Source organism: Schistocerca americana, chromosome 10 (assembly GCF_021461395.2).
Source record: "Schistocerca americana isolate TAMUIC-IGC-003095 chromosome 10, iqSchAmer2.1, whole genome shotgun sequence".
Taxonomy (NCBI): Eukaryota; Metazoa; Arthropoda; class Insecta; order Orthoptera; family Acrididae; genus Schistocerca; species Schistocerca americana.
The window spans coordinates 51,295,533-51,314,246 of NC_060128.1; the positions used below are offsets into that span (position 1 = coordinate 51,295,533).

An 18,714-nucleotide genomic window follows, 5' to 3' on the forward strand; every position below is an offset into this window, starting at 1 on the left:
TACGATAGGGTCTGAAAATGTATTTTTGTCGACATACAGAAGGTAGATTCAAGTCACTGCCAACTATAATTGTATGGGTAGGGTACCTATTTGTGATGAGACTCAATTTTACTTTGTACTGTTCAGCAACTGTTTCATCTGAGACCGGGGGTCGCTAAAAGGAGCCAGTTATTAATTTATTCGGGTTGTCGAATGTAACCTCTGCCCATACTGTCACAGGAACTATCTGCTTCAATGTCGCTTGTGAGCTGGAATACACATTACATTATTTTTCCTTAAGTTGTGCTTCTTGTTTCTGTTGGAGTGCAGACCATTACAATTACGGCTTTTCCCTCCAAAATCTGGTATGGTTTCTCTGTGACGCTGTAAATACCAGAGCTAAAAAATGTAGAACAACAACATACGTTACAAGCATAGCATTCTGTATTACTTCATTTCCTTATTTCTAACATTTCAAAATTGTACGTCGACTTTAGATAACATGTCAGTCATAGATGTTCTTATCTCTATTGAGTGAACGTATTTTCAGTCATGTTTTGAACATTGTCTCGCTACACTTCAGTAACTAATGTTTCGCCGCAAGGGATATCGGATTTTAGAGAGTAAATTAATATGGAGTATGTCGTTCTTCTTTTCAAACGTTCACATACCCATTTCTTCTTTCCTTATTGTCTTTTGGGCATGCAGTTGTATTAATTAAAGTAGGCACAAATGCAATGATCAAAAAGAAATGATTAGCTCACTTTCGCATTCTCTTACATCGTTCCATTCTTGTTGCTCCCACGGCGATGGACTGTTTCTGTCACAATCAGTAAGCGTGAAAGGAAGCTACCGTACAGGCAGAGCGATCTATATTTATACCTGGCAGGGCTAATTATATACAGACATAATCGTCGGAATTGCTATAGTTTCCCAAAAGTTATAAATATTTCGATTTCGGAAAAGAAGCTCTGTATTTGGCCAAGATGTCGAAGAAGAAGGTCCCTTACGTACTGGTTGTATCGAGTAAGATGTGGAGACGGCGGTTAGAAAGCGGACAGAAGAAGTACGAGAAAGGGGGGTCCCTTATCTGAGGGATCGCTACCCAAGCTACCTGGCGAAGGGGCAAGTGTGGCAAATGTCCCGGGTGGCAAATGTCCGGTATTCGTGCAGCCTGTGCCGGGGCGAACTCGCTGACACTACACACAGACCACCTGCTGTGTGCGTTCTGCTCGTGCCTTGCAGTGCAGTGCAGCTGCAGACTACATACACTGCTGTATTGTCGTGCGTGTGGTTTATGCTCAGTGGCTCAAAACGTGTCCACACACTGTAGTGTAAATACAGGGTGTTTCAAAAATGACCGGTATATTTGAAACGCCAATAAAAACTAAACTAGGAGCGACAGAAATACACCGTTTGTTGCAATATGCTTGGGACAACAGTACATTTTCAGGCAGACAAACATTCGAAATTACAGTAGTTACAATTTTCAACAACAGACGGCGCTGCAAGTGATGTGAAAGATATAGAAGACAACGCAGTCTGTGGGTGCGCCATTCTGTACGTCGTCTTTCTGCTGTAAGCGTGTGCTGTTCACAACGTGCAAGTGTGCTGTAGACAACATGGTTTATTCCTTAGAACAGAGGATTTTTCTGGTGTTGGAATTCCACCGCCTAGAACACAGTGTTGTTGCAACACGACAAAGTTTTCAGCGGAGGTTTAATGTAACCAAAGGACCGAAAAGCGATACAATAAAGGATCTGTTTGAAAAATTTCAACGGACTGGGAACGTGACGGATGAACGTGCTGGAAAGGTAGGGCGACCGCGTACGGCAACCACAGAGGGCAACGCGCAGCTAGTGCAGCAGGTGATCCGACAGCGGCCTCGGGTTTCCGTTCGCCGTGTTGCAGCTGCGGTCCAAATGATGCCAACGTCCACGTATCGTCTCATGTGACAGAGTTTACATCTCTGTCCATACAAAATTCAAATGCGGCAACCCCTCAGCGCTGCTACCATTGCTGCACGAGAGACATTCGCCAACGATATAGTGCACAGGATTGATGACGGCGATATGCATGTGGGCATCATTTGGTTTACTGACAAAGCTTATTTTTACCTGGACAGCTTCGTCAATAAACAGAACTGGCGCATATGGGGAACCGAAAAGCCCCATGTTGCACTCCCATCGTCCCTGCATCCTCAAAAAGCACTGGTCTGGGCCGCCATTTCTTCCAAAGGAATCATTGGCCCATTTTTCAGATCCGAAACGATTACTGCATCACGCTAGCTATACATTCTTCGTGAATTTGTGGCGGTACAAACTGCCTTAGACGACACTGCGAACACCTCGTGGTTTATGCAAGATGGTGCTCGGCCACATCGCACGGCCGACGTCTTTAATTTCCTGAATGAATACTTCGATGATCGTGTGATTGCTTTGGGCTATCCGAAACATACAGGAGGCGGCGTGGATTGGCCTCCCTATTCGCCAGACATGAACCCCTGTGACTTCTTTCTGAGGGGACACTTGAAAGACCAGGTGTACCGCCAGAATCCAGACACAATTGAACAGCTGAAGCAGTACATCTCATCTGCATGTGAAGCCATTCCGCCAGACACGTTTTCAAAGGTTTTGGGTAATTTCATTCAGAGACTACGCCATATTATTGCTACGCATGGTGGATATGTGGAAAATATCGTACTATAGAGTTTCCCAGACCGCAGCGCCATCTGTTGTTGAAAATTGTAACTACTGTAATTTCGAAAGTTTGTCTGCCTGGAAATGTACTGTTGTCCCAAGCATATTGCAACAAACGGTGTATTTCTGTCGCTCCTAGTTTAGTTTTTATTGCCGTTTCAAATATACCGGTCATTTTTGAAACACCCTGTATGTTGTAGGCAAAATAAGACTGCTATGAAATTGACACACACAGTGGTTACGGTTACTACAAGCCACACCACAAGTTGGGAAACGGGGCCAAATTTCTAGTAGTTTACTGTCGAGTTGAGATTTTTAACAGATGTTTTATTCGTATCTTACAGAAACTAGCAGTACGGCAATAAACAGCCTTTTAAACACGCCGCTAACGGCAATCAAGCAATTTATAGCAGTACAACAGTTTAAATTTTTTTTAAAAAACACAGAAGCTAGCAGTGCAGCAATAAACTACCTTTTTAAAACACGCTGCTAACGCCAATAAAAGTAATTTATAGCAATACAACAATAAAAAAATTAAAGAACATTAGTAAACAGGCTACTAAAGTAAATACAGAACTTTATTAATAAGGTACGGTGAGGTAGTGCAGCTACCAACACCGCCATAAAAAAATTAAACAGGTCTCAGCAAAAATGTGTTGTGTGTCTCTTTACAAATAGTACTAAAAATTTACTTCTCCTGCTCGTACACCTTTCCTGATGTCCACGAGGACTGCAGCGCTCTGCTGCATATCGTAGAGAGTGCTCTAAATGTGGAGGTCGGCAGGATGTCAGACGGGGCGACCACCCCTTTGGAGCTCGAGGTTGGATTCGCCTCGCGCTCTGGATGACAAGCTGTTCCTCCACCAGGGCACAGGTCTTTTTGGAGCGATCTGCACCTCCTCGTAGGAAACAAAAAATGGTGAAAATGTTGTTCTGGGTAAACAGTTGTGAGAATGGCAGATTTGACGATCCCTATCCTTCATGGCAGGTGCACGATCTCCAGAGACAGCGAAACAGGAAGAAGAGGTGGGCGCGGCCTTTGACCCGTGCACGTGGCACTGTGTCAGGGAACGTCGGACACATCTACAGAGTTCTATTGCCCACTAATATTGAAAAATATGAGGGGCAGTCGTACGAAAACTGAATACCCACAACAAGTGGACTGTGGGATGGTTCCATTCAAAAGCCAAACACATAAATTCACACGCTGAAAAATCTGGACTATACTGGAGGTGTTGCGGTGTTTCCCAGCCAAATCACTGAACCGTAGCATTCGTCCGACCGGCGGTGTGGGGACAACCATTAGCGTACAACAACACGATTCTGACAGCATTCCTAGGCATTTTGACTTCATGGCACATCGCAGTTTCTGCAAAGTGTTTTTGTACCACTGTGCACGGATTGTGGTTCCACGATCGAGAAACTCGGTGAGCAGAGGTCCCCTGCAGTCCAAAGGAGGTATCCTGGCATTACCAGAACTTGTGTCAACAGCTTTTGATTTCTTTGGGGTGGGCAGATGTTATTGTCTTTGCTGTATGCCCTCAGGCAACCCCTGTGACGGTAAAGGACTGGTGGCCCCATTTTGCAACCCCTGTGACGGCAAAGGAGCACAACGCATGTCGTTCCTCGTGGTACTGCAGCAGATTGGGGGGGGGGGGGGGGGAGATGTGAGATGTCTTCACTATTTTCTTTGCCATACGCCCTCACGCTAGAAGTGGCGGCCCCACTTTCCGTCCCTGTGACAGTATGGGAGAGAAACGCGTGTCCTTCCTCAGGGTACTGCAGGTGTGACACACTCAGATGTGTGGCACTCAGACGTGACGGACGCCGTTCTCTCCATCTCCCGTCACTCTGTCAGGTGATGCAGCACCGACTGCTAGCAGATTCTGTAGTAATGCAAGTGGTCTTCGATGATGGCACGCACACGTCTGTCAGTCGTTAACCACGTTGTAAGAAACAGGAACTCATCGTGCCGACCTGAACACGAATTTAGTATTCTGTGATTTGACGGTCTCCTCAGATAAGGCCAGCAGCCATGTGGGGTAACCGTGCTGTCTGAGGCACCTCGCCACGGTTCGTGCGGTCCCCCCCCCCCCACCCCCGTCCGAGGTTCGAGTCCTCCCTCGGGCGTGAGTGTGTGTGTTGTCCTGAGCGTAAGTTAGTTTACGTTACAGTAAGTAGTGTGGTTTGGTCCCACAGGTACTTACCGCAAATTGCCAAATTAAGGCCAGCAATCTGTCACATCCTTGGTGCAGATTCTCTTGCAGGGATGTGTGCCCTTCCAGAATCTCCTCTACTACTTGCTTTCACACGCCAGGGACATGCAGCGTTCATCATACACAGTGAATGTACGACAATGAATTTCGTGTACTCCAGAACCCTCATCTGCCAGAAAACAAAGCACACGTCTCTGATCTTCTTTGTTTGCTTCCTTGTCAACAGCTGGACAAACGCACTTGACTAGTCTGCCAGGAACAAAGGTCGTAGCGCAACACCTGTGATGCGGCACTATACTGTTCCCTTCCCACAGCACTGACAGTATCGAAATGTAACAACAGTAGAGCCACCTGTCGTGTGGACTGTGTATTATGGCAGGTGCTTGGTTCTCACCCGACTGCCCCTTACGGAACAATATTAAAAAATGTTTCGTCGAAAAAGGACGACTTTATGAGAGCTGAGACTGTTGGTAAATGAAAATAAAACAGTTTTCCTCGTCAGTCACTTATTTATTTTGCCACTGCGCCTTCGATGGTTCACACTGTTCTCTTCAGGTAGAGGACTGTTTACTTACATAGCCAGTGTCACTGAAGAGCACAGACGCCTTTTCACAGCAGCAGACCGAGGACAAAGGATGAAATTATAACTAAATCAAGACACTAAGCTGTCGACAGCCGGCGATATACATCAACGAGGACAGTTGAAAATGAGTGCCCCAACCGGGACGCGAACCCGGGATCTCCTGCTTACATGGCAGACCCTCTATCCATCTGAGCCACCGAGGGCACAGAGGATAGTGCGTCTGCAGAGATTTATCCCTTTCACGCACCCCGTGAAACCCACACTCCCAACTTAATATCCACATACTACATTTGTAGTGCCCCTGCCCATTAGACTCATTACCCGCAGCAGACAATCTTACGGAGTCCCACAAGAGTTTGGGCAATGCGTGTGCATCCAGCACAGAAGGAGGAGGTCAATGGCCAGTTAGCCTTAACTATATGGAGATAGTGTCACTTCTTTCGGATGTATCCAAAAGAACACATTCCATCTTCATAATTACAGAGGACAAAGGAGGTTATATTGCATCTCTTGTTAGTAAAAGAAACTGCTGTTTAGAAAAGGCACATTTAAAATTAGAAAACACGAATTTCTGAGAGTAAATTGAACTGCCCCTGTAAGTGCAACAGTGCCGCCAATGTGCAGTTGTTACTGGAACACAAAGCACTAGTCTTTGGGTAAAGAGACTACTCACATCCGGGTGCTATGCCACAGTCAGCATTGTGTGTCCCGCATTTCTGTTCAATGTGGTTGAAATTCTACCTGTCGTTTAAAGCAGGACTCTTCTTGCCTGTTGGACAATTCAGCAGCCTTGTCCTGCTACTGTAATGAAATGCAGTGGTCCACCGCCTGTCCTTTGTGTAGCAGTGTTTGCATCCCAGAAACCTGTGAATGTGCACGATAGCAGACTCAAGGGCTACACCCCTCACTCACTTTTCGTCCTTATTCCAGCTCCCCAATGTTTCTTCCCTGTGTGATGCCATCCATATATTGTCAACTGGCTACGTTGTAGTGAAGAACTCCACCACAGTGACCGTAACAGCTCACCAATTGACACATACTGTCAAAAGCGCGGCATCATAAAAACGTTGCGAATAAAGTGAGGAAAATCTGCGAACCAGAGCTGCTTCATGCAGCATTAAAACGTCTCACCAATACATTGCTCAAGAATGGTTATTCGTTAGCTGAGGGAAAATGGCGTTACGACTACCAGATAGAAATCGCAGCGATCATTAAGCGCCAGTGAAATTGAAAGTTTTCGTGCCTTTAACTAAGGACGTCACTGACACAGCATAGGAAAAATATCGAAAAAGTGGAACTTCGTGGTAATCCACAAACCCACACAGAAGATACGAGGTCACCTACAGTGGTCCAAGGATGCCCGCAAACTGCTGGAAAAAGCAGGGATTTGTAGCATTCCTTGTAGTTGTGGGGAGGTGTGGCTGGGTCCTACAGAAAGAATGGTCAAGAAACGACTAGAGGAGTACAAGGGCAATTACAGAAGAGGGGAAACTGACAGATCAGCTGTTACGGAACATGCTTTGCAGTCAGAAGACCACCAGATTCGTTTTGATAGCATTCAGCTGCTGGCAGCCATAAGTGGATACTGTGAGAGATTATTTAGAGAGGCTGTAGAGATTGTAAAACACACGAGAAATTCCAGTACGAAGGAGGAGGGCGTGAAATTGATTGACATTTGAAGAAGATGTGTACTAGTCTTCGACTGTGGGGCAATAGCATGTACACCCCACCTCTCACTTAGCTGGTTTTGGCGTGTGTTCACCCCAACTAATTGACTAACAGATCAACAGAGAGTGCAAAACTGCCGCAATATCGGATAACACAAAAAAGTAATATGGCCCTGCGACTCTTGATTGAACTGTGATGGCAGTGTTGACATTAATTTATTCAGAATTGATCACTTTTAATTAAAAAGGGGTGCACATTGACGTTATATTCAGCTATTGAACACAAGATGCAAATGTCGAACATAAAATTAATTAAGAAAGTGACTTGGGATTTCAACTACTTGATTGAAAACAGATGCAGTCGATTAGCACAAATTTATTTTAACTCCCGACCTTCAATCATCACATTACAAGACTCTCCTACCAGGCAGTGGTAATAAATCGCGTTTGCATGGAGTAAAGTGCGACAACTCAAAAGTAATTGCTATCGACTGACCCAGGCGTAATGCGAAGTGTGAGAAGAATTCTACAATACACGGCCCATGAAACCCTCATGGAAACTTTGCTGATGTGATCCAACAAATTAATCAGTGGCCAGAGCGGGCGCAATATCACCGAATACAGCGTGGCAGAGCGGCGTCGTTGTGCGGACGTCGGCCAACCTTGTAGTGCTGCAAGGCTGCACTCGTCTATTCACTACTAGGTATCTCGCTCAGTACATAGCTGAACCAGAACTTTCTATCTCCAAGCTCAATCGTTCCATTTGCTAAGTCCTAAACTGCAGAGATGCTCACTCTTTCTCAGGCAAGCTGAGTAAAGAACACCACGTCCGCACTCTAAGCAAGCTGGGAACGGAAGACCTCTACGGAGATTTCTCACAGTCCGCTGTTCGCCTCGGTTTCCCCTCCAGCAAGGTTAGCATCTGCACAAACACCAAGTTTTCCGGAATTCTGACTCCCAGGAGAGTACTTCAAATTCCTTGGTCCTACGTTCCCATCGGAGGCCGGCGTATTTCATTCTGTCGCTCTTCCCCTGATTTGGTTCAGACTCTGCAGACCGTGAATTCAGCGTGAAGTTGCTATAGTCACAAACACGCATATTTTGACCTCTGTTGACCGCTCCACCGTAGCTTTGCACGGCTTTCTCGCATGTTTCACAGAAAACAGGACGACGGACATTTATCAGCAGGCATACAAGTTCTCTGTCTGCTTCCCGGTACACCAGCATGGGGTCTGGGTCAACCACCCACTCACTGTCACTCACCTTAAGGCGGCTGGAGGCCGCGCCCCGTTACTGCTTTCTCAGAGCTCCAGCCGCCCTAAGCTGCCTATTGTCGTTTCCCTTAGCCGCTCCCCCTGCGGCCATGGTCAATTCTGAGTACTTCCCTGGGGTAAACTAGCCTCCAGTAAATCGATGCATTTCCACAAAGTTTTCATGTCGCATGAATTAATTTAAAACCATCACCCGATATTAATTATTCCAATACGTCCATACCATACCCTCTACAAGATGCATTGTGCCTTGTCAGTCATTTTTGTTCAGCCCTACTGTTCGCTCAACGTGAATTAAGTGATCTTTAGTTACTTCACGCAAGGGGTATAGTTCTTGCCATCTTACAAGCAACAGCAGTCGATAACAGCCTGTTGCACTCGTGTTGTCAAAACACGTGACATTATGCCACTGTGCGGAAGCATGCAGAAGCGGAGTTTTGCTGTGGTCAGACATTTGAGCAAGCTGCTATCCCCCTCGAAAATGTCCTCCGCACACAGGGACGAAACGTTGGGTTTTAAGCCGAAATCCACTTGACCGTGGAGTAATATCCCGGAGCATTTTATTAATTGTAAGTGATCTATTGTATGTGCAATACCGTCAGCTGCCCACAGTTGTCTGCAAGTTTGGGTTAGGTTTGCTTGTTATGTGCGTGCCCCCCACCCCAAACTGCTACATTGCACAGCGATGTGGCCACTGAGCAGTGCATTCAGACAGATTTTGGCAGGACCACATATCAAATACCAAGACCAACTGTCTCTTGGAGGTGTAAAAAAATGTAAGCTTCTAAGTCAACGCAGTCAACAAACTCACTCATCAAAATGTGTTGATGAACTATGTATTAGTTTGATGCGCAAGTCCATCTTGCATCTTGGTGTTCCAGTTCTTATGGGCTTATTTGTCAATTGCCATTTTTTATTTGCGATTGAGTGTCGCTATTTGGGTTTACATATTGGCGTTTGGTGATTTGGAGATAGTGAATGGGGCTATGGACGCTATAAAATGGGGTCCCATATTGATAAGTAGAAACATTTCCGACACATTCTTCTGTCTGAGTTCAGTAGAGGGGCGACAGCATCTGAGGCAACCAGAAACTTTTTGCACCATGTATGGAGATAATACCGTTGGACAGAGGACGACAGGGAAATGGTTTTCTCGTTTTGTGGAGGACCGTTTTGACATTAATGACTCTCTACATTCGGGAAGACGTTCCGGAATTGATGAAGATCGTTTAAACTCATTAATCCACAATGATCCATGTCACTGTAGTCGAGAACTGGCAAATGTGATGAACTGTGATCATTCCCTCTCATGCGAGATTTGCAAGTAATGGGGAAGTATCAAACATCGGGTATATGGGTACCACATGATATAAGCCAAAATCACAAAAATCAGTGGGTGGCCATATTGGCATATCTGTTTTTGCTCATCATCAATTGGCTCGTGAACAACACCAACCGCTCCAATCCTGTATCATCACTGGCGATGAGAAACGGTGTCTCTATGCTAACACAGGGAAAAGAAAACTATGGTTGATCTCAAACAAAGCAGCAGCTGCCTGTGCAAAGATCTGTGTGTATCCACAAAACATAATGTCAGGCATCTGGTGGAACAGTAGCAGTGTAGTGTACTACAAATTGCTTCCCCGAGGTGTAACCACCACTGCTGGTGTTCACTGTCAACAACTGAGACGCCTAGCAGAAGCAGTCCGAGAACAGCGAACAGGAAGACTGCTTGAAGTAACGTTACTCCGTGATAAAGCCCGCCGGCTTTCTGTTAGACTAACAACAAACACTATACAGGAGTTTCTTGTGGAAGTAACTCCGCACCCACCTTATTCACCTGGCCTCGAGCCCGCAAATTTTTGTCTTTTGCCCTCTCTATCGCTCAGTACTTAGAGAAACTAGCTTCCCAGATGGAAACTCGCTCCGAACACGCCTTGATGAGCTCTTTGCCTCAAAACCCTGTGATATCTGCAGCCGTGGAATCAGAAAGTTGCCTCAGCACTGGCACGCTGTTGTAAATAGTGAAGGACAATATGTTATTGGTCACTAAAATCTCTGTTATGCGAATCTGTTGTGTTCGTTGGAAAAGGGAAAACGCTATGAACTTATGCATCAACAGAATACATACACAATTAAGTTTGTATGGAACCCCCAGAACAAGACTCCTAGACCCACTTCGCTCGTATATACTTCCCAAAGCCGCCTAGTTATTCCTCAACGTCCAGGCTATCTCCACAGCAAGTTTCATCGAAATCGGTTCAGCGATTTAGTCGTGAAAACGTAACGGACAGGGTGATTTCTCGTTTATAATATTAGTATGGACTGGCAAGGAAACATGGCGAAATAGAACGGAATACCTTTTATTCAGCCTGAATAAACTCTGCAACAGGTGGGAGTATAATACATGAAAATACAACAAATACCCAAACAGACGGAGTCCTTCAAGTTCTTAGTCACTCACTAGTTCCTTCAGATGAATCATGAGTACAGTAACTACGTTTGTTATTAATAAGCTCCTGTTTATGAAATTCAAATCTGATAATTATTCTACTCGATATTATTAATGATGTTCAGGAAATTTATTTGGTTTAGATTGGTGCTGGATGAAATTAAAATAATATAAGAAACTTCCCTGTCATGATAATCAACCCTGTACTTCTGAAAGTAGTAATTATCACAAAAAAAGGGAAATGCTTCGTGAGTGTCACTATCAGTGCTGATTTCATTTATGTACTCTTGTCTGCGTTTAACGTCCATGAATATGATGAGAATCTTTAATGTTTAAAAGTTCAATATAGTTCCAGTTCACTTCCAAAAACGTAAATACACACGAAACCAAATTATGAATCCTAGCACATAAAATAACATTCATGATTCGTCACATGCATCCCTTCCAAAGAGTCACTTCATGCTCCATGTTCTCCTCTCTCGATAGCCCGTTATCTCTGTCCATACTGTAGTTCATCGTCTCAAGTGACAAAAATGAGTTTCGTTGCCTCATTGGCACCATCTACATGAAACTAGATAATTCATCCAGTCGTTTCTGTTATTATAGCGACCACTTGTCCAGCTGGGTTCTGTAGACTTCCTATAAACTTATCGAGCGACGTGGGCCTTTCACACCTTGTTAGAGGTGAATGGAAACCAGGTGGATAAATGGCCCCAATAAAAACACAAACAACTGGGTGACTTACCTGGTTATGCGTATAGGGTCCTGGAGACGGTGCCAATGACGCACTACAACTGGTGGCTAAATAAAATTATTAAATAAAAATATGGCTGCTGGTATATGCACTGAAGCGCCAAAGAAACTGATATCGGCATGCGTATTCAAATACAGAGATATGTAAACAGGCAGAATACGGCGCAGCGGTCGGCAACGCCCATATAAGACGACAAATGTCTGGTGCAGTTGTTAGGTCGGTTACTACAGCTTCAATAGCAGGTTATCAAGATTTAAGTGACTTTGAACGTGGTGTAGCGATCAAGTAGGGATTATCCCGCACGACCATTTCGTGAGCGACTGTGAATATCAGGAATTCGATAAAATATCAAACCACCGACATCGCTGCGACCGGAAAAAGATCCTGCAAGAATAGGACCAACGACCACTGAAGAGAATCGTCCAGTGTGACAAAAGTGCACTCCTTCCGCAAATAGCTGCAGATTTCCAGGCTGGGCCATCCAGATGTGTGGGCGTGCGAACCACTCAACGAAACATCATCGATATGGGTTTTCGGAGCTGAAGGCCCAGGCTTGTAACCTTGATGATTGCACGACACAAAGCTCTACACCTCAACTGGGCTTGTCAACACAGACATTGGACTGTTGATGACTGAAAACATGTTGACTGGCGGACGAGTCTCGTTTCAAATTGTATCGAGTAGATGCAGGTGTATGGGTATGGAGACAACCTCACAAACCCATGGACCCTGGATGTCAGCAGAGGACTATTCAAGCTGGTGGAGGCTCTGTACTGGTGTAGGGCGTGTGAAGTTGGTGTGATATGGGACTCCTGATACGTCTAGATATGACTCTTGACAGCTGACACATACGTAAGCATCCTGTCTGATCATCTGCATCCATTCATGTCCATTGTGCATTGTGACAGACTTGGGCAATTCCACCAGGACAATGTGTCTGCCACACACCCAGAATTGCTACAGAGTGGCTCCAGAAACACTATTCTGAGTTTAAACACTTCTGCTGGACACCAAACTTCCCATACATGAACATTTTTGAGAATATGTGGGATGCCTTGCAACGTGATGTTCAGAAGAGATCTCCACCCCCTCGTACTCGCCCGGATTTACGGACAGCCGTGCAGGATTCATGGTGTCAGGTCCCTGCAACACTACTTTAGACATTAGTCGAGTCCGTGCCAGGTCGGCTTGTGGCACTTCTGCATGGTCGCAGGGGTCCTACATGATGCTAGGCAGGTGAACCAGTTTCTTTGGCTCTTCAGTGTATTTTGTTCACGTCTTCATCCAGCCCCAGTTCTATTCCATTTACACAAAAGGGAATTACAGAAAAGTGGGAGCCATCGGCACAATGTATGAATGCCTCGTTTCTCTTCGAGTCCCCCGCCCTGAGTACATGTGCAGTGCAGTGCCGTGTGTCTGCAGGTCAGGTACCTGTCGTACCAACCGTCGGACGTCCGGCGCTCGAATGTCTCGCAATGCTGGGAGGTGCCGGTGACGTACACGTCGGCTCGCGACCCGCACGAGGTGCGCAGAGTGTGGCTGCACTGCGACCGGGGCCGGCCGAACGTGCTGACGCTGCCACTGGATGCTGCCGAGGGCGACTGGGTGCTGCTCAACGTCCACGCCACCGGTGGGTCTCCACAGGGCTCTGTGCCGGGGCCGGCGCTACTGTCTGCACTGCGGCCGCTTCCCACTATCTGGCAGGCATTGCGACACTTGATGTAGAGTGTAAATGGGGGCCAGCAAGCGGGGTAGAATGAACTGGAAGAACTGTATTACTCAGCTGATTAAACAGCTAACTCCAGCTACTTTTACTCTCGATATAATTGCTGGTCTTAGAAAAAAATCATTCAACCACCTAAAATTGCAAATGGCCAGTGGTCGACTTCAGTTTATTGGGAGAATTTTAGAAAAGTGTAGCTCATCTATGAAGAAGACCACACTAGTGCGACCCATTCTTGAGTACTTGAATACTGACGAGTGTTTGGGACCCCACGAGGTCGGATTAATGCAAGACATAGAATAAACTCAGAGATCTGCTGGGTTTGTAACCGGTCATTTCAGTCAGAATCTACATTTATATTTATGTGGATATTTTGAAAATCACATTTAAGTGCCTAGCAGAGGGTTCATCAAACCACCTTCACAATAATTCTGTATTATTCCAATGTCGTACAGTACGTGGAAAAACCCAACATCTATATCTTTTGGTGCGAGCTCTGGTTTTATTATGGTGATCGTTTCTCCCCCTATTAGTTTGAGGTGCAAAAAACATTTTCGCATTTGGAGGAGAAAGTTAGTGATTGAAATTTCGTGAGAAGATTTCGCTGCAACGAAAAACTCTTTTGTTTTAACGATGTCGACTCCTAATCTTGTGTCATTTCAGTGACACTCTCTTCCCTATTTCGCGTTAAAACAAAACGCGCTGCCTTTCTTTGAACTTTGTCGATGTACTCTGCCAACCCTGTTCAGTAAGAATCCCACACTGCACAGCAGTATTCTAAAAGGTGAAGGACAAGCGTAGTGTAGACCGTCTCTTTAGAAGATCTGTTACATTCTCTAAGTATTCTGCCAATAAAACGTAGTCTTTTGTTAGCCTTCCCCACAACATTTACTTCCAATTCAAGTTGTTCGTAATTCTTATTACTAGGTATTTAGTTCAATTTACGACCTTTATATTTGACTGATTTATCGTGTAACCGAAGTGCAATGGATTCCTTTTAGCACTCATGTGGATAACCTCACATTTTCGTTATTTAGGGTCAATTGCCAATTTTCGCACCATATCGATATATTTTCTAATTCGTATTGCGATTTGTTTGGATGAATTTACTAGTCGATAAACGACAGCGTCATCTGCAAACAACCTATCCATGAGAGTGGTATGGGTATGCTTTGGGAACTCAAATTCGAATCCTAGGAGGGAAGAGGACTTTCTTCCTACAAGGCAGTATTCAGAGTATTTAGAGAACCGGCGTCTGAGGCTGGCTGGAGGACGATTCCACTGCTCTCTCAGTAAATTTGAAGTAAGGACCACAACGACAAGATGAGAGAAATCATAGCTCGTACAGTCGTTTATTTGTCACCCCATTTGCAAGTGCAACAAGAAAGAGAACCATGAAATGTATTCGCAGCTGCGAATGTAGACAACCATCAGCTGTGTATCTGAATCACCTTAATGAAAATTTCTGCCGAACTTGGGCTCAACCGAACGAGGTGGCGCAGTGGTTAGCATTCTGGACTCCCACTCAGCAGGACAATGGTTCAAACCCGTGTCCGGCCACACTGATTTAGGTTTCCCGTGATTTCCCTAAATCGCTTCCAGCAAATGTTGGGATGGTCCGTTTAAACTTCCTTCCGTAAACCAATGGGACTCATGACCTCTCTGTTTAGTCTCTCCCCCCCCCCCCCCCGCCCACACACACACAAATCAATCAGCCAACTTAGGCTTGAACCCGGTTTTCCCCCTTATTGCAAGCAGTCGCCTTACCATTAGGCTATCTGAGCATGGCTCACAGCCAGACCCAAACTTCGCCGGCCGCTGTGGCCGAGCGGTTCTAGGCGCTTCAGTCCGGAACCGCGCGACTGCTATTGTCACAGGTTCGAATCGTGCCTCGGGCATGGATGTGTGTGATGTCCTTAGGCTGGTTAGGTTTAAGTGGTTCTAAGTTCTAGGTGACTGATGACCTCAGATGTTAAGTCCCGAAGTGCTCAGAGCCATTTGAACCCAAACTTCCGTACCATATGTTGTCAACTGTGCATCTATAACCAGTACTCTTACATCCGTTATGTGTACTCTACTGTGGAGGACACATTTTACTTGAAAATCACTTGGATGGTGCCAGCAGATAAATATGATATTTCAGTGCCTGTCTTATTCTGAATTATGACTCAGTGTTCCTTCATAATGGGTGTAGTCGCCGCAGTTTCTTCGGACCTGCATGCATGGCTGAAGGAACACTGCACTGTAATTCGGAGTAACACAGCAATGTCATATTGATCTGCCATTCTGGGCAAGCAACTTTCAGGTAAAATGCCTCCCTTGTATGGGAATATACACAGTGGATGTTTGAGTACAGGTTATAGGCGCATGGTTGACGACATATGGAAGTTTGGGTCTGGCCATGAGTTATGTTGGGATAGCCTAATGGTTGAGGGGACCACTCGCGATAAGTGGCAAATCTGGGTTCAAATCCTAGTCTGCCACAAATCTGCATTCTCATCGTTCTATTATACAGCTAACTGTTGCCCACATTAGCAATTACTATGTATTTCATATCAGTTATAGTCGCCACAGTGCCTGTTGCTTCACCCATTCTCAAAATATGGGTTGTTAGGAGGGACTGATGTGTGTGACATTCATCTCTGTTCCCTAACAGTTTTTACCCCTATATTTACATGGCACGCAATCTGCTGCTTGTTTACTTCGATTGTTTCTTTATGCCTTGTACTACGCCTGGGATTTTTGAGTCTATGGTTAATCGACGACGAGACGTGACGAAACCCGTCCTCACATGAGTGGTGGCACGTGGACCACCTTTGGTGATGTGTTCGTCCTCAAGTGCACATCTCTAGCTTGGATCCTTGGGGACTCTGTTATATGGCGTTTATAAACTCAGCCATAATGCGTCATGTTGGGAAAACCACATCGGTTTTACGATCCCCAAAGGGTTTGTTTCATTATTGGTTAGTTACATATTCTGTAATCATCTAAGCGATTCTTGTATCCAAACGATGGCGAAGGAGTCACTTTACTACATATGTATACGTGATTAGTATTAACATTGCAGAACATATTTTTGGTTCTGCTCATGCAACTCCACTAAAAACTAACTTTTTTGTGAACTATCAGTTTTTAAATAAATAACCGAACGAGATATCCGGTTGAACTTAAATTAGGATTCATTTAAATCTTGCTTCGCTATCTGTGCGATGTTTTACGTTATTGAGCAAATGATCAAACTCTTTTGCTGCTACATATGAACGCCTTTGTAAGCCACTGCTAGTTTTAATAATGGGTGATATATATCATCTTTTACTCTTGTATTGTAGTATATGCATCACTATTCCTATTAAATTGTTGTACATTATTGGTGACGAGTTCTTCTAGCGAATATATGTATCCTGATGGTACAGTCAAAATGCCTAACTCCTTGAAGACGTACGTACATGACCACTGCAGATGAACAGCATATACTATTCTTACCGCTAGACTTAGCGCAATCACAGTTACCCCAGAAAACAGTTCCATAAGACATCATTGACTGGAAATAGGCAAAATATGCCAGGAAGCTCATTTGTTTGTTTCCGGTACCACCAATTGTATGGAGAGCAAAAAGAACAGATCTTGCTTGTTTTAGAAACTCAGTACTAAGCTTGTTCCAGTTCAAGTTTTCATCAATATGTACGCCCAAATATTTTGAGCACTGTACCCTGTTTACTGATTCTTGTTCAGATGCTACATCAGGTGTTGATATGGCTCTACTTGTTCTACAGGACTATGGACATTCTGTTTACTCACAGTTAAGGGAACCATTTAATAATTTCTTCAAAAACATCATTAACAATTTCTTCTGTTGTTTTCTCTGTAATGGGATTTATTACAACACTTGTTTGGTTTGCAAAAGGTGTCAATTCTGCTTGACAAATATTACTTGGAAACTCATTCACATAATTTACCAACTTTGGGGATAGAGCCACTACACCAAAACAAGAAAAAAAGCTCATTTACACATATGTCCGGAAATCCGTTTTCGAGCCATTAATGAAAGTTGACATTAAACAGCTTTCTAGGTACAACCAAAGAGCTTCAGTTGTCCATGTACCTGTTTGACTCATGGTGCAACAGACTTGTGGCTACATTAGTCATTCGCCTACGTTCAATGTGTCCATTGTGTACATGTATGAAAAATAATGAGTTAACTGAAAGTGCTTGGTTATAACGCAGCAGGATGTTCATTTCGTGAGCAGCGGCTGTGCAAACAGTAATGGACACGAGGTTGCAGGGTTGTATCAAATGGCACTAGACTGAAGACTGCCAAGTCATCCAACCTCTGGTGCTGTGTATTGTCACACTGCCAAGACAGGTGCTGTAGCATTGTAAGCTATTAACAGAAGAAGACCGTGTGTTGTTTGGACACCTGACCAGCAAGAGCACGTTCTAATGGCTGTCGAAGAACAGCTGGGTATCAGTGCAAGAAAAGTGTTACATCTCCATGGTCAGAAAGGAGGATACTTCAGGAGCAACTCATGTATCTTTATCATCTCCAAGATCTGTCCCTGAAAAGCAGAAGAAACATGTGGTCTATGCATGGAGCAGCTCTTGCACATTTGAGTCTCAGTGGTTGGTACCTACCAAGACAGATTGATAGTTAGTGGATGATCAGTTCCGTGGCCTGCACATTCTCCTCACCTCAGTCCTTTGTATTGTTATATCTGGTGGCACCTTAAACAATTGGTTTATGCAGCAAACCACCTGGGTGCAGAAACTGTTCATCGACATATCATGGAAGTCTGCAAAACGATTCGAAACTGTCAGGTTGAAAGGGTGCTACAGTCCATGATTCGACGAGTTTATGCATGTTTATAAGGAAGAAGGGGACATTTCGAGCATTTATTACGAGTTTATGGGTTGATGAGCTCTGATCACATGAATTGTAAACTTTCAGCAAAACGAAGTATTTTTGGAGACATGTTAATATGAACTTTTTTCTTGTTTTGATGCAGGAAACTATCCCCAAAGTTTGTAAAACTCTTTTTGAAACACCCTGTGTAAGGAGTTGGAGTGGGCCCAAAATTGGATCTTGTGGGACTCTGTGATTTTTGATCCTCGCTTTTCAGCACTGTTTTAATTCTTCATCCAAACCTTTTGCATTCTGTTTGTTAACTGGTTGTGTGTAGAGCCATCAGTTTCATAAAACTTTAGCTTTTCTGAGAGAGTAACACGACCTATGCTATCAAACATCTTGGAAATATAACAAAACGAATAACTGTTGATATTTCATTGTTTAATGCTTGTAATATTTGGTGTTTTAAAATATCAATGGCATTCTCTGTCGAGCAATCCTTCTGGAATCCAAACTGTGATTTTGTA

General features: G+C 44.5%; 1 protein-coding gene across 3 annotated transcripts in view; it reads left to right on the plus strand.

Moving 5' to 3' along the window:
- Positions 1-18,714, plus strand: part of LOC124552487 (aminopeptidase Ey-like) — a 440,551-nt gene that overhangs the window by 352,139 nt on the left and 69,698 nt on the right. For all 3 annotated transcript variants that reach the window (XM_047126769.1, XM_047126768.1, XM_047126770.1), the window contains exon 9: positions 13,044-13,251. In XM_047126769.1, coding sequence (XP_046982725.1) covers positions 13,044-13,251 — 208 coding nt within the window. The remainder of the gene's footprint in view (positions 1-13,043; positions 13,252-18,714) is intronic.